The 20,934-nt window shown below is 40.7% G+C and overlaps 1 protein-coding gene across 15 annotated transcripts in view; it reads right to left on the bottom strand.

Moving 5' to 3' along the window:
- The window catches only part of LOC116060178 (ELKS/Rab6-interacting/CAST family member 1-like), a 121,218-nt gene extending 101,574 nt beyond the window's left edge, over window positions 1–19,644 (bottom strand). For 14 of the 15 annotated variants that reach the window (XR_004896113.1, XR_004896114.1, XR_004896115.1 and 11 more), the window contains exons 1-4: window positions 19,375–19,644; window positions 8,902–9,766; window positions 7,250–7,327; window positions 6,820–6,975 (exon numbers count right to left, since the gene is read on the bottom strand). Coding sequence is in view for 12 of the 15 variants with exons in the window: in XM_035996354.1 (XP_035852247.1) it covers window positions 6,820–6,975; window positions 7,250–7,327; window positions 8,902–9,411 (744 nt within the window). In the remaining 3 variants the exon portion in view is untranslated. The remainder of the gene's footprint in view (window positions 1–6,819; window positions 6,976–7,249; window positions 7,328–8,901; window positions 9,767–19,374) is intronic. The other variant, XM_035996355.1, reaches the window with a different exon arrangement.
- Between the last annotated feature and the right edge of the window lie 1,290 nt (window positions 19,645–20,934).

Below are 20,934 nucleotides of genomic sequence, written 5' to 3'. Positions count from 1 at the left end.
AGGAACGTTTTGAACAGTCACGGCACTAGTTCAATAAAATTCTGATTTAATGCTTTTACCGAACGACTAGTAATATAACAAGACAATCAGTACAATGATGCGTCTATTTTCAGCTAATCTTATTTTTCCTTTTATTCATCCTTCATTTCCTACATTTCCCTATTTTCCCTATCTTCTTTCTTCATCCCTGACTCCTCTCTTTAAGTCAATCTATCTCTTCTATCTTTTCATCCACCCATTTCTCTCCTGTCACATCAACATCCATCAGTCTTTCCATTTCTCTACATTTCATCTGCTGTTTTCAGCTCAATTTGCCCATGCCGTCCATGCCATCCATTTATCTCTCTTCCTTTCCTCCCTCCTCCTGGCACTTGTCCTCATGCTTTCCAGTTTGATCTATCCTTCTTATCCACTTTCCTAATTTCCTCCTCCTTCCTCTCTACGTTTTACACGGCTAAGCCTTTTTTGCAGCCAGCTGGCACAGAAACTCTTGTCGGTAACATTTTTTTTTTTTTTTCTGTACAGTAAATGGAAATCTCACAGAGGAAACACTTGGCACCGTCCATTTCTATTGGATTCTAACTAATCTGAACCCATGAGAACCAGCTCAATGCCAGCTTGGAGTAATGGAATTAGAAATGCAAGATGCTCAGTTTAAATCCAGGTGTAATAACATTAAGTGCTGAGCGGTGATTATAATTTTTTACTCAGTCAGCACACAAAGGATGTGTTTACAGTATATTTACAGGTATGTGTTTTAGTGAAACAAATTGTTCTTTGATTTAGAACTGTAGTTAATTCTTTATTTATAATTCAAGTGAACAAATTACTTTGGTTGTGATTATTTAACATAGCCTCAGATGGTTTCAGCATTTCCATGGAAAATATTAGAGTTCTGGTTGCACCATCCGTTTACGCATTAACCTGAAGGCCTGATTTACTGCCATGTTCATAGAGCGGAAAAACACTCGAGTGCCAGTTTTTCTCTCCTTCTCTCCATCTCTCTCTAACTTTGTTGCTCTGAGCAAAGAATGAGAAAAAGGCAGAAAAAATGACTACAAATAAGGAAGGAGAAGAGAGTAAAGGCAATCTCTCCTTCTCTGTCTCATCTCTCTATCTCTGTCATCCCACTCACGACCTGAAGGTAAAGGGCCGCCCAGGTGCAACATGCTCACATGCCTGTTTGGGTTAACCTCCTCACACACAGACACAGACACACAGAGACACAGACACAGACACAGACACAGAGACACAGACACAGACACACAGAGACACAGACACAGAGACACAGACACAGACACACAGAGACACAGACACAGACACAGACAGACAGACACAGACACAGACACAGACACAGACACACAGACACAGACACAGATACACAGAGACACAGACACAGACACACAGATACACAGAGACACAGACACACAGAGACACAGACACAGACACAGACACACAGAGACACAGACACAGACACAGATACACAGAGACACAGACACAGACACACAGATACACAGAGACACAGACACAGACACAGACACACAGACACAGACACACAGAGACACAGATACACAGAGACACAGACACAGACACACACACACAGAGACACAGACACACAGAGACACAGACACAGACACACAGAGACACAGACACACAGAGACACAGACACACAGAGACACAGACACACACACACAGAGACACAGACACACAGAGACACAGACACACAGAGACACAGACACACAGAGACACAGACACAGACACACAGAGACACAGACACACACACACACACACACACAGACACACACACAAAGACCAAAAACAAAACACAACCTCTAGGCTGATGGACAAATCTTTGTATATTATTTTGACAATTTTGGCAATAAAAAAAAAAAAATCTATGCACAAATAGTCCTCCGCCAATACGATAATATAATTTTACTGAGCCTGACAAACTGAAAACAATCTCATTGAGATCCATTAATCATCATAGAGGAGACATGTTTTTTCCCACTATAGCAGAAACACAAACACACACCTTCATTCCCAACCAGCACCTTGAGTATTAGGCTAAATAATTGAAGAGAATGAAAACATTGCAGCAGCAGAAGTACAACAGCCACTGGCTGCTTTACTTTCTCCAACACACGCACAACTTCTGACATCATACCACTGCCACGTACCTTCCATTTCCATAAAACATGCACACATTGTTGCAAGCAAACAAAACACGCTTGATAAAAATAGAAATGGTAGATGCCATACAGAGCAGTCCTATACAATACATGCACAGAGACATGCATGCATGTCTGTCTCCATGTGCACATACTGTGTACACTAACACACACGTGAATACAAATACACAATTAGAAATATGCAGGCAACTGTGCAATTTGCACCAACAGACACATACACACACAAATACTTGTGTGTGTATACAAAAAGCCTGATTGTACTGACACACATGTAAGCCTGCCAACAAACACACAAGGGCACAGATTCCCTCCTGGTACAGTACTTTTTCTCTCCCTCTCCCTGTCTCTCTCTCTCTCTCTCACACACACACACACACAGCAATTTGCATATATCCAAATTAACGCATACACATGCTACCTAAACACACACTCATGTACTCAAACACACCTGATACATGTACGAGATTGCCACACAACCCTCTTTTTCAAACATATGCACAGGCTCTCTCGCTCTCTCTCTCTCTCTCTCTCTCTCTCTCTCTCTCTCTCTGTTCTCTCTCTCTGTTCTCTCTCTCTCTCACACTCACACACTCACACACATGCCGGTTTTGATGTCAAATGGCTCGCCTGGAGTACAGTAGATGATAGATTGCAACTAGCAGCCCCAAAAGCAGACAGAGTGGTTATTGTTCAGCTGGTGTGATTCAGTGTTGGGACAGACCATGTAGAACAGAGAGCGAGAAGCACACGGTCTATTCAAAAACGTATTCTTAAATTCATTTAGGAAAAGCACATTAATTAAGTTGCTCAATATGCATATTACATCTCATTGTGATCATTATGTGTCATTTTAGCATTAAACTCTTCTTAGTTACATGAATTCATTTCAGGAGAGTATATTAACAGAATGGAAACACTGATGTGGAGTAAAAACCATGAATGTTATGGTGACATTCATAAATGTTAACTGCTGCTTGCCTTCTGTTTGAGCGTGTATATTTATTAAATGCAAACTGACCACCATAGTTAGGAGTGCAGAGGATAGGAGAGAAAAGAGACAGAAGGTGTGTGTGTGTGTGTGTGTGTGTGTGTGTGTGTTTTTGTGTAAGAAAGAAATAAACTAACACAGAGAAGAAAAGAAAGCTTTCATTTAGCATTCCAGACATTCCTTCATCTTTTTCTTTTTTTCTGTGCTTTTCTTTCTTTCTGCATGAAACATCGTACTTACCTGCTGTGATCAAAGAGGTGGAACACATTGGGTGAACACACTTACACGCACAATTAAAACCAAAGCAAGGCAGTGCACTAAATGTGACAAAGAAGACAGACAACACTGACCAGGACTAAATAGAGCAGGCTTCTGTGTTCAGATCAATAGATTTATTAGACCAGGGTGTGTCCGTTCTACTGAATTGAGTTCTGTGGCAAAACTGCTCCACAGGCCCAGATGGAGAGTGAGGAGAGGGAAGAGAAGGACAGGGGGCTGTGATAGAGAGGGGGAGTCTGAAAGTGGGAGTGAAATGGTGAGACAGAGAAGAGAGAGCAGTGAGAAAGAGATGGAGTTTGTGGTGACGATGAGTAGACACCATACTAAGAGAAAATTAGTGGATGTGGGAAGAGAGACAAGAGAAAGCCACTGGCAGTATAGAGGGAGAGAATGATCATTGAAAGATCAGTGGGGAAGGAACCTAAAGAGCCTTCCATCTCATCTGACTGAGAAATGACAATGTTTTGGGTTTTTTCCAACTTTTCTGCAGACAGAAAGTAATTATGTAAAACAAAACAAAAACTTTCTCCCAAACAGCTGTGAGCAAGCACTCCATCCTAACATGGAGCCTCTTCCCTCTTGTCACTTTGGTATCTTTTAGTAAGAAGCATCACACACACACACACACACACACACACACACACACACACACACACACCAGGATGGTAAACATGAACATGCTGAATTTGTTTTCCTGATGTCACATCACACAGTATTTTTGTATTCAATGCTCTCGTTGCCTTAACAAGCAGCCAATCTGCTCAGTTCAACCTTAGCGCTACACAATATTTGTATATTATGGATCTGAATGTGAAAGGTGTCGCTCGTAGTGACAAATCTAGAGAGAACTATTAACAGACTCTGCAGTTCCCCTCTATGAATGCTAATGTTTGCTAATACAATCACTATATGGACTTTATAACAGTGATTATACAGTATGTCAATGTTTTGTTTATGGGCTAGTTGGGAATTCATTTTTCATATTTCCCACATAAATGCAGCACAAATGGCCTATCTTGCAATGCTGACAAAAGTAAAAAATATTTTGTGTATCCGCCCCGTGATTCAGGTACGCTCCAAAATGTAATGGGTCCATTGCAATGGGCCCATGCTACACCCTTTCACCAAGTTTCTTGAAAATCGGGCCAGTAGTTTTTCCTTAATCCCACTGACAGACAAATAAACAAACCAACAAACAATCAAACCAACCAACCGACAAACGAAAACATAACCTTCTTGGCGGAAGGTAAAAATACCCATTAAGTTCCCCGTTCCCAAGGTGACATCTTCAAATTGTCTATTTTGTCCAATGCAGAGTCAAAAACATAAAGGTATTTCACCTACAATTATATATGACGCAGAAAAGCAGCAAATCTTAAATGGATAAACGATTAATTGTTGTAATCGTTGTTGTTTCAGACTATCGAATATCACACCAAATAAAATATACATATTTTTATCAAACTATACAACCGACAAGAAGACATTTTTAAGTATGACAATGTTGTAGATTATTATACCATCATTTATCGGATCTGCCTAACAAGTACAAACATGAGATAAGGAATTTCTGTTATACCGGTGTTAAATCAATGGTGTCACAATGTAAAAAATATGACAGGAAAGGAATTATGCAGTGGGAGTGCAGACAGAAGGAGAGGAAGAGATAAAGACAGAGGCAGGCGGAAGAGAGGTGAAGATAGTGGGCCGAGCGTGAAGGAGGAGGTGAATAAGTGAGGAAGCGTGGAGGAAAGAAGGGGGGGGGAGGAGGAGGGAGGAAGGACGGAGGGTGGAAATGAGATGAGCATTCCTCAGCAAGGGCGTGACCCAGAGTGCATGTGTGTGTGTGCGTATGTGTGTGTGTGTGTGTGTGTGTGTGTGTGTGTGTGTGTGTGTGTGTGTGTGTGTGTGTGTGTGTGTGTGTGTGTGTGTGTGTGCGCACATATCCCAAAATCACTGGGAGGTAACTTAATTTGATTTCTAACATGAGATGATGGCGAAGAAAGAGAGAGGAGGGAAGGTAGAGGGAGGGAGGAAAGTAAGAGCTGACTCACTGTGAAGACAGAAATAGAAGAAGAGAACAGGAATGAGTAAGAAGAGAGGAAAAAAAGGAGCGAGTGGAGAGAGAAAAGCCAGAGACGAGAGACTGAAGTTAAGGAAAGTTATGCGATAATGAGAGCAGGAAATGAAAAGGATGCCTTGGGTTAAAAGGGTTTTATTTGTCTGGATGAAATAAATGGAATTAAAGTGAAAGAGAGAACACATATTTCCTGACATTAGAGATCAGAAAATATTCTTACATGTCTCAACGTGCGTTTTCACTCACTTTAACAGCACACACACATACCCAAAGAGAAATGTGTGTAAGTGTGAAGGCGACTGATGAGTTTTCTAGTGTGGCAGGAGGCCAAATACATGATAGATTGATCAACGTATCATCTGTTCCTTTGTTCTCTCACACACGCCATCACTTTAAATAAGTGTGCGCACACAAGACACACACATACGACATAAAGATTTATGGATGCACATACACACACGTGCCTACTGCACATGTTCACGCGCACGGCTGTAAATCTTCTTGGAGAGTGATTTAATATCTAGTGATGTAATTTCCCAACCTGAAGTCCTTTCCCACAGCTTCAACGTTAAATTTGTCTTGAGAGTCGTGGGAGCAACATCAAAGCCCCAAATAATTTCAAATGCACACACATGCAGGGATAAAAGCACCCGTTAATGACCAAAAAGTAGCGAGGACCGAGCACTTTCAGTACAAGATGACAGCGTGTGAAATGAGTCACTGTGAGGCAGCGAGTGTGTATGTGTGCAGATCATGTCTTGTATAATATTACGGCCTCCTGCCAGACTAGCTGTGCTTCCGTCTCATCCAGATGGCTTCAGAACCAACAGACAGCTGGGAGTCCCCAACCACCAGGCAGCCCTGCTTCATCCGTTTACCCATCTTCAAGGCCATCTTACAGCAGTGAGACAAATCCACCGGAACAATCCATAATATTATCAGGACATGCTCCCCTTTGTGCCTGTCCATAAATGTTACCGTTAACCGAGTAGAAAAACTATATCACAGATGGATAAACCAAAGCTGAAACTAAAATCCACAGGGTTTGGGCTAAATGTAATTTTCCAACTTGGATTTCCTAAATTTCCAGATCCTGGATTAGCTGCGATGACGATGAAATTAACCCAACCCTGTTCAGGATATTGTTCATGACATGATCCTTTCTCTGTTCATTTGTTCCAGGTTTTGACTCCGAGCAACAAGCAAAAACAGCAATTCATAAGATTTTGTCCCACAGCAACACACACATAGTTGCACACACGCAAATGCCTCTTTCCTACCTGCGTTTCCTCCTGCACCACTCTGTACTGTTCCTTCCACAGGGCAATCTTTGTTCCTTCGTCCTTCCTCAGCGCCCTCTCTTTCTTCAGCTCCGGACTCCAAAACGTCTTAATGGAGTTCATAGAGGAGCTCAACTTGGACTCTTTACTCTCCAGCTAAAAGAAATTAACATCAAACATTGGGACTTTGTTTTGATCAATGTTGGGACATTAAAAATCCTTGATCATTGATTACAGATCGACTTGCCTCCTAATATTATTTATTCAATTCATTGGCTTTTAGTTTGAACTTATAATTTTTGTTTTATATGCACAATGGCATAATTCCCAGAGGAACACAAGTAAACAAACAGCCAAATAAGATACCATAAATTATCAAATAAAATGGATGTATCTCAGTAAGGGTGTGTGTATATTTGCATGCCCTTACTTCTCTGCGTAGTAGTTCGTTCTCTCTCAGCACTTCTCTTAACTGTGTCTGCAGGTCTGACATTGCACCGTCTCTCACCTTGTAACAAACACAAACACATACAGCATGGATATAAAATGTTAGATACCAGCATTAGCATCATTTTTGTTCCTGTCTTACATTATAAACATTTTGTCTATTTGCAGCGGTCACTACTACAGTAAGGGCCCAGAACAACCAAACTGAATGTGAATGTGAAGTACTCTGAAGTCTCTCTGAAAGCCACTGCTGGTGCTGCAAAATCTACCATTCGCAAATATGAGAAATCAAATATGGAAAGAAAGACTCAAATATTGTAATAATGTCGTATTGTAATTATGTAAAGTATTGTAACAAACTCTGCTTTGGTTTTGAAAAAAATCATTTTAGGTATTTAGCTGACGCTTGTGCTCAGAGCGTGTTTCAGTTCTGCAAGTGAAAAGGTAGAATACTTTAGGTTTATAGTTTTTAGATTGTCAAAATTAGGCTAAAAATAAGCTTACATTATGCATGCCATGAATTTAACAAACAATAGAGGAAAGCTAGCAAAGGAAATAACAGTTGAGAGATGAAGAAATGTTTTTTGTTTAGGAAATAATTAGAAATATATGGAGGAGGTCCTGTGAGAGGGGAGGGAGCTACATCTTGGAGAGATGAGCTCTCAGGTTATGAGTAATGTTGCAGAGGGAGTGGGAGGACAGATCTTAGTCTATTTAAACATACTGTATGAATACCCACACAGGTCTTATATTATTTAGTTGAAGCGTGACTTAAGAAGAACATATTAACCCTTAAATAGTAAGCTAAATTTAGCCAAACTACCTTAAACCACCCAGCTCCCCTACTACTATACATCGAACAGGAGGATAATTCATTTGTGACAAAACTAAACGCAATTGATGTGATCTTTTTATATTTCTTCGCTCAAAGGCGAGACAAAGATTATCTATACCCTAAATTAATTGTATCCACACATTCCTTATCGGTTTATTTCTAAACTTCATCTGAGCTTAACTATTTTAGATCATGTGTGGGACTATTTCTTGGCTAGGAGCAGTGACTTCTTAGTCTTGTAGTCCTCATGTTGCCAGGCAATCAGTGGAGACTTAGGGAAGTTACTGCTGCAGTCCAAAAAATAATCCAGCACTGCAATGACCATTATCCAGGAACCAGTTGTTTAATACACTTTTTGTACGGATAAAACAAACAAGATATAACGTTAATGAGTGCTTCTTAGAGGGGCTGGTGGACTCCAGCTTCATATTGAAAGGACAGATATGATGATGATGTTGATCTTCTGATCTAACTCTCAGCAAGAAAGCGTATAAGCACATTTTCTAAAACTATTTCTTTAATGCTATTTTAATCTGGGTACATTTCAGAAACAGAACCTCCAAGTTATTTTGTGTCTTAGTGTTCACACAACACAGCAGCTTTTAAAATGTTCGTTTTTGTAGCATTAGTTTCTTTCAATTCTAACAAACATGTAGGGCATAAAGACTTAATAACAAATATTACACTGGCCAAACATTATACAGAGGAACAAAGAGACCCAATTTCAAATCTTGTTCAGTTCTCAAAATGCTGACTTCAATGTTGCAGCAATAAAAGAAGAAAACACTGCGATGCCTCACCTGTCTTATGGAGTGGGGCACAGTGGCTGCCTGTGAAAGCTGGTTTTGCAGCTCCCCCCCAAATGCTATTGCATCACTGTGCATCGCACCCCCTCCCCCTCCCCCTCCCCCTCCTCCTCCAGTGTTTATATTAGGACTGCTCCCCATGATGGCCGCCCTGACCCCATAGGGGACCCTGGCCCCAGCCCTGCCCAGGGTCATGGTGCTTTTTGGCAGCGAAGGGTTCAGCCCGCTGCCCAGGCTCCCAATGCCAATTGTGTCATCAACTGTGTCAGTGAAGTACATTGGACCGCCTGTAGCGTAGGCAGCATTTAGAGACTGAATGTTCTCCATGGACAGGGTTTTACAGGAGCCAGAAAGTCCACTGGTGGAGCTGCTGCTGTTTCGTCTGTGTCCAAGGCGTGGAGAGCGAGGAAGGCGTGGGGAGCGCCCAGGGCTCCCAGACACTGACCCGTTACCATTGGATCCAACGACATCCAGCTTGGAGACGGAACGGGAGCTACCGTACATTGTAAGGGAATATGTTGTGTTTACTGTCGAGACGAAAGAGTGTCTGGTTCAAATGATTAATTAAGCAAATCAAAAATACATGCTCAAAATTACACAAAAAATGTAAGATGGATGTCCCAAAAAAATCTGAAATACTAAATTGGACAGCTGAAACAACACAAACTCCCGTCACTATTCTACAGAAGTCCTTGTTGACTTGAAATATCCTGATGCAGTGTTGACATAGCTGTGATCAAGGCCTTTCCAACACCCTTACTGTAATCAATGGGCTTTGTTAGAAAAGCAGGAATCAATAGGGCATCCCTTTAGATAAAGGCGGCAAGTAAATCCACAAGGCCTGGGATGATGGGATCACCTAAAAAGAAAAGGGAGACAGAGACAAAGACTTAGTGATTAGTGGAACAAAGATATACTGCACTTAAGGTACAAAGGAATACACTGGATTTTTATTAATCTAGTCTTGAGACTGGTTTCATCTCTTTTACAGTATTTACTTGCAATGTAAACAGCAGGTTAAATAAACAAGCTTACTGGCCAAAATGCCAGTATGTTGCAAGTTACATGTACTGTAGTCTCATATTAAAAAATGGCAAAGAATAAGACTGGGCTCTACGAGGCTGTAATGCTCACTATAAAGAAAACCGAATTACAAGTGTCAACCTGCTGATGATGCTAAACAAAAAGTTATCAGATCACCAAAATAACTAGGCTTCATCCTCTGGGGAACATGAATGTTTGTACCAAAATATTTGCCGATCCATCTTGTAGATGTAGTGATGTTTCACCCTGCTTGTGGCGCTAAATTAAAAGGCAAAGGTTCAGCAAAGTCTGATCTCTCCAATAACCCAATAATGACTCATCAAAAATGCCCAGAAACTCCTTTTTCTGCCACCACATTTGTACACATATACACACAGTAAGTGAGAGATGTACATCTGATATGCTCAGACCACAGACTACAGTCAGAAGCTTTGGCTTTATCCTCAAACTTTGCTACAGGCACAAACATCAGCTGATGTGCTGTTCATATGATCACACAGGCCGCTTTGTCTCTTCGCCACCCGTTACACCTTCTTAAGATCACACTATGTCCTAAAAGTTCTGGGCATCACATCAAAGTTACTGTCCTGCAGTTGTAAAAAGCTGTGTGATAGCAGATAACATTCAATCAGCTGATCTAACATTCATAAAGGCAAATAATTAGTTTCCCTCCTGGATGAATTACATGTACTAAAATAGAATAAGCCATGCTTTCTATTCAGTCAATTAAATATTGTTATTATTCCATTTTATTCTGCAATAAAAAAATACAAAAAGCTGTCCTATTCCCATTAATCATACTGGATATACATACATCATATGGGCTACATTATTAAAGGTGCTCTAAGCGATGTTGGGTGAAGTCACTTCTTGTTGATGTTCGAAGTATTTTCAAACAAAACGGAGGCTAGCTCGCCCCTCCCTCCTCCGCGTCCCGTCCCCTCCCTCTCCCTTCCGCACACTAACCCCCCAACCTCCCACCCCCAAATCCTTCTTGTCGGTTATTGGCTAGAACACTGTTTATGTTTCATGGTGCAGGTTGGCGCAGTTTGTTTTTGTTGCCGTTTGTGGAGCCTGAGCTATCTACAGAGACCGCTTTTTTTTTTACAGTGTGTTCAGGGGACAGTCAGCTTGCGGATAGTGAGCAGATGTTTGCTGTATGTGACAAAAAATGTTGTAGCCTAAAAAACGTGTAACATCGCTTAGAGCACCTTTAATTGGATGGACAATAGATGCCAAAACTGTAAACTGCTGTTTCAAATAACGCAAAAACACTATACCATGAAATAGTTTCGTCATGCTTTTACAGTGTGTGTGTGTGTGTGTGTGTGTGTGCGCGTGTGTGTGTGTGTGTGTGTGTGTGTGAGAGATGAGATAAATAACTTTAAATATTAAAATGGATTAAGTCAGGCGCCCAGATAGCTCAGTTGGTAGAGCAGGCGCCCATGTGTGGAGGTTTACTCCTCGACACAGCGGCCGCGGGTTCAACTCCGACCTGTGGCCCTTTGCTGCATGTCATTCCCCCTCTCTCTCCCCTTTCAAGTCTTCATCTGTCCTGTCAAAAATAAAGGCCAAAAATGCCCAAAAAATAATCTTAAAAAAAAGGATTAAGTCAATCAGGTCAAATAAACCATGTAAGTAACACAGCTGTGAAAATAATAAAATATGTGATTCCATTGTGAAGTAAATGTAAAAGGTGTAATCAGTAACAGTTTACTGTCTTTTGCAAAAACAAATTGACCATGATTCCTGACTCTCACATGTTGCTGATAAATGCCTCAGAGGCTGCTGAGAATTCAAGCTTTCTGCGAATGCTCTAATCTCCCAGGCTGAGTGAACAACAGTGAAGCATTTAAAAGGTGGAGTAAGTTTCAGACTCTTTGTTGTCAGTGTAGAATTGTAGAAATGTGAGGTAAATATACTAAAAACAATATTATATGCAACCTTAGGTGTTACAGTTACTGTATGAGATAAGGAAAGTACATTTACAGCTATTTAAAATGAATAGCCAGCTGGTCAATAGTCATTATTCAGTTATTTTGGTATCCTTGGAGACAGTGATGTCATCCTCAGGTCAGTGGACACATGGCCTATTGGACGCACCATCTGATCCACACTCTCCCCTTACAAAAATGACCTAAAGTGACCTAAACCACTTCATAAATAGTCAGCGCACATAAGACTTAAAGTGCTCATATTATGCTCATTTTCAGGTTCATAATTGTATTTAGAGCTTGTACCAGAATAGGTTTACATGGTTTAATTTTCAAAAAACACCATCTTTTTGTTTTACTGCACATTGCTGCAGCTCCTCTTTTCCCCCTGTGTGTTGAGCTCTCTGTTTTAGCTACAGAGTGATACATCTCACTTCTGTTCCATCTTTGTTGGGAGTCCCACATGCACAGTAGCTAGCTAAGGACTACTAGCCAGTCAGAAGCAGAGTATGAGGGCGTGCCACGCTAGCAGCTAGGTGAGCATTATAACGTGTGTTACAAAGTGACGCTCGTTCGTCACAGAAGTAAAGGCTGGACTACAATAGAGCTGTTTGGAGCAGTTTGTTAACAGTGTTTTCTGTTGGAGATGGTAAGTGCCTTTGGGGTGGACTTTGGACTTTTTCACTTTGTACCTATAACGTACAAACAAGATGAACTTCTGGAGGTTCAGTTTAATGGTAACGAAAAATCCAAGTTTCCAAGTATTCAGATATCATTACAATATACATAAACTGTGGATGGGTGTGATAGATATAGCCTAGTTTTAATATAAAGAGAACATTTAAAACTAGTTCTTAACTTGTACAGTATGGCAGAGAATCTACACATTTCTTGTTGAGAAGTTTGTCGGAAATATTTTTCTTTCAACATGTGGCCTCTTGCAAATTGCTAACTACAATAGTAAAGTAAAGTAACATTTCAAGTATGATTAACTGTGTAGCCCTTTGGTCGACCCCTTTTAATCCCCGGCTGCTCCCCTTTTTTGGGTCCTGACCCAGGCCTTTAACAGCCCTGCAGTAATGTATCTTTCCAACACAGATCCGGCGCAGATCTTTGGCCAGGGAAATGTTACTGACAACCAGTCAGTTAGAGCCACACACACACACACACACACACACACAGTCTCTCAAACGCAAAGAGGGACCATCTGCTGTGTCTCCCCTAAGGCCAAAAACACACACCTGGAACAGAAACAGGCCAGGATCCTGCCTCTAGCACAGGCACACACACTGTTACATACAGTACAGTATATGTATTTACACATGCACACAGAGCACAAACTGTGCACATATGAAGATCTACACAATCAGCCAAACAAAACACATACAGCCATACAGATAAATCAATCCACATGCAAACAAACATGAAGAGACGACACGTTCACAGATGAACATACATGCACATCAGCTCAGTGGCCGTGAATGATCATGTCACTAACAACTAAAGCTACATTTGAGGCCAATATGATACCTCAGAGACAGAGAGAGAGATAATGTGATAGTGTGATAGTGAGTGAGTGAGTGAGTGAGTGAGTGAGTGAGTGAGTGAGTGAGTGAGTGTGTGAGTGAGTGAGTGAGTGAGTGTGTGTGTGTGTGTGTGTGTGTGTGTGTGTGTGTGTGTGTGTGTGTGTGTGTGTGTATGTATGTGTGTATGTTTCAGGCATTTCCTCCTCTTCCTCCTCCCCTCTAGACCTGCTGGCCTGTACCTAATGTATATGCTCATGTCCCAATTCTCCCTATAATGCCAAACATGCACAGTATATCTATCGAGTTTTAGTCTGAAGGAGGTACAGGACAATAAATACACAAATCCTTCCACTTCAGAACTGCTTATCTTGTTGTGGTCGCAGGGAGTTGAAGCCTATCCCAGCAGGCATTGTGCACCAGTCTATCACACAGCTAAACTCACACACACACTTCTTTTTATTTTAATTGGCTTGAGGACCTCATGGAAACCACAACACACACCATAGTGTGTTCCCTACAGTTCAAGTCTAAGGGTCACAAGAATAAACCAGCAGTGTGTCCCACAGGTTGAGAATTTATTTGTGGTGGTTTAACACTCTGAGAGGGCTGGGGGTGAGGGACTGAAAACAGCATTGAGAGTCAGATGAAAAATAATAATGACCTCAAACTTGTAATTTCACATGAACCTACCACTCTGGCACACTGTTTAATACCAAATACCAATGCCACTGGAAACAACCACACAAACAAACACGCGTATGACACAGTTGGCATCATGAGATGAGAAAACACGAGCATATGACTGTCCTTGACCTTTCACACAAATGTGAAAATGTGGTGCTGCCGTAAGAAACATCTGTTGGAACAGTGACACACTGAGAGTTGATGAAAGTTCATTGTTAAACTGTGGAAACAGTAGTTTGACAAAACAAATCATCATCTAAGGTCCCTCCTTTACTTGCATTTTTCATAGCTTTTAACCCCATATCACAGTCTTTATTAGAAGATGGAGTTTGCTGCTGTTTAAAACCCTGAAAAATGCAAGTAAGTAGACCTTGAGTTAGGATTTCTGCATGCTTTGCAATGTTATTTGATGTACCACTGTGCATAGGATGTCCTGGTATGGCAGTTGTGACCATATCTAGTGCTGCAACTAACATTTATTTTCATTATCAAATAATCTACAGTTTACAGTTTAAAACCCAACAATATTCAGCTAATATAGAAGACGAAGAAATCCAGAAAATATTCACATTTGAGCTGTACCCAGGGAATTCTTTGCCGTTTTCAACTACCTCATTATTCCTTTCAGCTCCAATCACAATCACAAAAAATTTTATTGTTAGCCAATATGACTGGGGCATACAGTGTTTTTAAGCCATGTACCCCCTAACCAGCGCAAATAATTTTTGGTAGAACAAAATAGTCTGTATAAACAGGAAGAATACAGCAATGTCAGCGATAGATTATATGCTGTACTGCGAATACCACAAAACGCCCTACTATAACCACAATACCTACTGGAACATATCCTGAAACAGGCCCAGGAGTGAACTTGAGAACCGAAATAACCTCATCCCCTTTTTCTCTATGAAACACTCCACAGGAAACACCAGCACACACAACGCCCTGTACTTCATCCTCTGCCTCCCTGTACCGTTACTAAACAGCCATTTTGCATGTTTCGTCTTTCCTCCACACACTCCTTCCTCATGCACACAATGTTGTCTTAAGCCTCACAAAACCCTAGAACATCACACTAGGATACCAAGAAAGTCTCCGTGGTTGAATGCCACGTACTGTACTTGTACTTGTGTCGGTGGATGATCAGTATGTGCCGGCACAGCAGAAAACAGAGTTCAAGTTAGTCATTTTCACAACATATTTACAAAGAAGAAAAAAATACTCATAAATTCTACAACTACATTGACATATTCTTTTAAGTTAATAGGGCAAACTTGTTAGCAAACAGTTGCCTATTAACACATCCATTTCTTTTCCCATCGTTGTCTCCTCCCTCTAATCCCTCCCTTCCCTCTCTGACACTGCCTTGTCTACCTGATGCTTTCACTTCCTCTCACTCTCCGTCTCCATCAGCATTCCTGAAGGTGTTCAGCATGTTCTATTTATGTGACAACCACACATCCATCTGTCACACTGCACAATGCAACACACACACACACACACACACACACACACACACACACACACAACCTATACTTAGCCGGCTGGTGTTTCTGTGTGGGAGCTGGATTTGACAAAGTTCGTGTCTCGCCTGGGGATCGGGTCTCATAAAAACACATTATACTCATCTTGAATATTATTATTCTCCATTACTTTCTGTTCCTGTCAGGCTCGCTGCGATATGATGTTACTGGAAAGGACTCACTGGTGCTGTCTGGGGTAACACGTTTCAACTCGACAGTCCAGCTGAAGGGAAGAGCCGTACTCACTCTGAAGCTAATCTGTCTGAAGATTTAAGGGGATGACCCATGGTTCACCACAGTCAGCTTTTTTTTAACCATCACAGCTGCTTTATCATGAAGATAATATTAACTCTCTGGAAATCTGATTATTTGTCTAAAGAGTGCAAAGGTGAGGTGAATTATCTCAACCTCAATAGTATTACTATTACTTCATAGTAAATACAAGATAAAAAGCAAGACTGTGTAGCAGCTCATGTGTCATCCCGGGCCATTATTAATCTCTAAGATTTACATTCATGTGATGTTAATGTTTGTAATGTGTATGTAATGTGTAATGTAATGTTTATGTTTAATCTTTAAAGATTGTATTTGTGTGGACATCTCCTGTGACAATTGCCATGTTAAATTAATAGCAATCGAATATATTTCTAATGCATAAATATACAAATAGAGATGAATAAATAAGCAACTGGCTGACGCAGAAATTGGAGCAGGAAAGAAATGTTGCTGGTATACGAGGACAAGTTACATCAAAGAAATCATAAGGAAAATGTAGTGCCACAATGTCACACGCAGACAATAAAGATTCATATAAAGTGATCCTGGTTAATTGTGTTGTGCAAACATGATAGATGCAAAAACACAAAAAAAGGATGTAGCATCCCATCAAATGTTCAAATCAAATGCCAATAATAGGCTACACTACCCAATCCTGAAATACATATACTGTTTCAGCTAACATATTTTGTATTATGTCAAATAGCTGCTATTCTTGCGTTTTCATGTGCAAGTTAAAGTGAAGGATTTTCACTTTCATCTTTTCCATCCAAAGTCCAAAATGTCACGTTTAGCAGTTTGATAACTACAGGCCTTAGGTCACTCCAGGGCAGTTTCTCTTTGCTTCATGATGTATTTGGGCTTACTAGGACTCAATTAGCACTGCTGTGTAATGCATAGCTCATGCAATGCTGCCGTTTGGTTTTGGGAAAACATATTATTAGTGGTTTGGCTTAGTTTCGCATGCAAACACAAGATATTGTCTCCATGTCAGGACACGGTATTAATGACAAATCGTAATGATAGTTTTGTGCTGATTTATTAATTTGTAACTGAATTGCAACACATCCAAAGTAATTTCTACAGGATGTATGTGTGGAAATGTATAGAGGAATTAAAAGACCACAGTTTCAATAATTAAAACATGTTTTGTCACTTGTAAAACTTGATTTGTGGTTCAGAGAGTTTTTCAGACTGAGTGCCACACCTTTCCCTCAAAAAGAAAAAACAACTAATCCTGCAAGCAGGCTACTGGAATAGCCAAAACTGTCTTCTTTTTTTTTCAATTAACTGAGCGACCCAATTACACTTGAGAGAAAATATTAGGCAGAAGATGTCTGGGCAAGATACAGATTTTGGCTCACCAGAGTGACTGTGCTCCTTGTAAATTCACTCAGTGCCACCAGTCCTATCAGCGATAAGACATATAATATGGTTCAGACACTGGAAAGCACAACACTGATAAGGGGCAGATAGCATCAGCTCCAGTCTATTGTGTACCACAGGAAATTAATCTGATGCAGGCTGGGCAAACAAAACGCGCATACAACAATCAGACGTTTATACATACACACACACACACACACACACACACACACACACACACACACACGTACATAAACATGCTGTTGCACAAAAAGTACATTGATGTCATGCACATGCAAACACACCGCACATTTATCTAATCTTGGCTGCTGCCTACATAGCAAATATGGAAAACGTACCGTTGAGACTCGACAATTAACACAAAGGCAGAGAAGCACAAAACTAATTCATGAGTGTGTAGTAGTTAATGGAAGAGAAAGTGATAGTCAAACTCCCCCAGGCTCCTCCTGTAAAAAGGAATGTGCTCATACAGTCAATTTGCCAGATTAAATAAGCGAGTTGGGAAAATGACTTAAACACCCCCTGAAAACTTTGTCTATCTATCTATCTATCTATCTATCTATCTATCTAAGGTTATAGAAATAAATCCTTCTCCTGGCAAAATGATGAAACAACTTGAATAAATAAATAACAAACAAGGCATCGACGATTATGGTCTTATGATAAAAGTGAGTTCTGGTTTGAGAATTTGAAAGAGATACTGTCTTTGTCAGGTTAAGTTCCTCATGTTGTTACAAACCTTAAGTCAAAAGTTTGTACCTTTGATGTTAAGCATGGAGACAGGAGTCAGAAGGCTCTCCAGCTCAAAGGCACAAAGGTTTATTAGGAATCAGAAGTTCAGATAAATAAATTTAGAAACAAATTCTAAACAAAAGAAAACCCCAGTAGAGCAACGGTCACCCAGAGGCAGACTGAGGTTACGTTAATCAGAGCTTAGACATTTAAAAATGTCTAGTGTTTACAACAATCTCAGTGGAAGGAAGCAGCTCAGTTCCCTGACGTTCCCGGAGGAGGAGCGGTGCAAAGAAATAGAGCTGTGGGCGGAACACTGAGGAAATCACGGCGGCGTCCCCCTCCCTCTGCAACACACATGCAGCCGATTTCACCTCCCCGTCTTCATCAACACGATCATATCGGTTCCATGTTTTGCTCCGATTGATTAGGTTTGCAAATATGTTGTTACCCAGTCTTTTACATGTTGCTTTGCGTGCAGTTGGCCAGCTGACAAGACGTGGCTGCTGACAATCCTGTCCAACTAAGGCAGCATTAATAACACATTAGTGCACATATTTGTTCCTTAGAGTTTACATCACAAACAACCGGCATGAAGAACTTGAGAGAGACTGTTAGAAATATCACAACACAACTAAAAGTCCCCATGGGAATGATAGCAAGAGATGAAACTTAATATTGACTACCACAGGCACACTTTAAGTCTCTAATGGAATATTAGTGATCTGTTATTGGCCTTATATTAGCACTACAGTCTGTAGTGCTAATATAAGGTCAATAAACTGGCGCTGTAAACTAATATTATAGGATTATGATAGCTAGGCTAGCTTTGAAGAAACCGCAAGGCTGTCAGCAGCACTTCTGCAGCCTGCAACACAGTGAACAGATTGATAATCGCATTTAGAGGTACACAAGACATGTTATTAGCTTGTTATTACGGGGAAGCCTACAAGCTTGGTTTATTGAACAAAACTGGAGGAAGCCTTGTTGAATGGGCTCGCATTGTCGTTTGTCGCCCACAAAAATACAAAATGTATCATGATGACAAGTCTGGCCGAAACACGTACGCTGCTGTTCCCCACAGGGCGGAAATATAACAGAGCCCCGCCGAAGGTCTCACAGCTGACCTGAAAACTGCTGCACCTCAAAGCAGGCATCACGTTTAATCATGTTATCGCTGGTGTTCCTTTTATTCCACAAACCAACGTGACTGCGACGAGTCACACAAACGGCACACATGTGAGGTTGACCGAGAAGTAGCCAACATGTCTACAACACACACACGTAGGCCTGTGTAATAAAACATGCATGTGTACATACGCACGTCACACTCAAGACTGCCAGCTAACTTCCAATACTCACTGCGGCTGTTTACTCTACTGCCCTCGGTTGTGAAATAAGCTCTGTGTAAAAGAAGGCCAGTCACATCTCTTCAGTTATTTCGCTGCTGTCAAACCTCAAAGTGACGTTTCGTAACGTAACAGCCGAGGTGAAACGCTCTCTTTCGGGGGCTTGTCTTCCTGTCTCGTATCCCTCCTGTCTAGTATTTCTTCTGTCTATCTTTCCCTCCTTTCCGTCTTTGCCAGCTCTACCACTGGTGGCTTCCCCACTGCTTGGGCGCTCCCGTGACGTCACGACGGTGCAGCGCGCGCCCCCGAGACGTAGACGACCCCTCCTCCCCCTTGTCTTCCAGCTGAGTCGCGTGCATGCGGGTCCATAATTATCAATAAAGTCACAACGAGAGAGGTACTTTAATATTTAAACAATCCATTGTCCGTTTATTATTTGTCATAGTTTATGTTAGAAATCCTTTATTTTCTAAACCTGTAAAACAATATGTTAGCATCTTATATGGATAACGGATGATGAAATAGAGGAAGTATTCAGATTATTAAAGTAATAGTACATACCATTAATGTTAATAAATAATATATAGACCTACTAGATTTTTTTAATAATAAAATTATTAATGCAGAACAATGGCCCCGGTGACTTTTATACTATTAAAAATGGCTTATATGGTTATTGTGTAAGCAGCATTTTACTGTTGAGATGGAGCTGACTTTTAACTATTATTATACAATCTTGGCTCATTTAATTTATAATGATGCATAATATTTCATAAGACTACTCTATTTTTGTGTGTAAAATGTTAATTTGTAAAGTAAGGCTTTTAAATAAATAAACATTTCCCTATGAATTGTGGTGGTGTATAAGTACTGTATAAAGTGGCATGAAATGGATCATACAAAGATACTCTGTACAATGTTGTTATTCTGTTCATTTGTCTATGAGATGGCCACTAAGGAGATGATGACGAGGGTTCGATTCAAACCGGGGTCCTAGATCAGTGACAGTGAGCTGTGTGGGTCAGTAGAAGATGTAGGATTTATATGGTTCAATGAAATACCTCTCAAGTTCAGAAATGTCATAGCCATTGAGTCATTTTAACCACAACCCCGTATCACACTCAGCACATTTGATTTGTAGTAATGTTAAATTCATTATTCAATCATTTATAATTAGTTATTAATTTCCTCACTCTTACAGGAGATGCCGCTCATCTTTTTAGTGTGATGCTTATAAGTCCTTTCTGCATCCATGCATTGGACCTATTTCATATTCACACTTCCAAGTCAGTCTGTGTTTGATGAGTAAATGACCTACATACAGTATGTGGCATATTTCATAGCTGGTCATAAGTGGTGGCTTCCCAGGTCTCTTTCTCTGCCTGCCTGTCTCTCTCACACACAATTACATGTAAATCATACACACACACACACACACACACACACACACACACACACACACACACACGTCCCAGTTCCCAGGGCGCCAGTCAGTCAGACAGCTGAGGTATAAATAGTCTGCTGGCTAAAGTTCCCCTTGAGAGAAAAACTCCAGGAGTGGTGGACCAGCGCA

The sequence above is a fragment of the Sander lucioperca genome, chromosome 20 (assembly GCF_008315115.2).
Source record: "Sander lucioperca isolate FBNREF2018 chromosome 20, SLUC_FBN_1.2, whole genome shotgun sequence".
In the NCBI taxonomy this organism is placed as follows: Eukaryota; Metazoa; Chordata; class Actinopteri; order Perciformes; family Percidae; genus Sander; species Sander lucioperca.
This window is presented reverse-complemented; position numbering and strand designations above follow the sequence as displayed.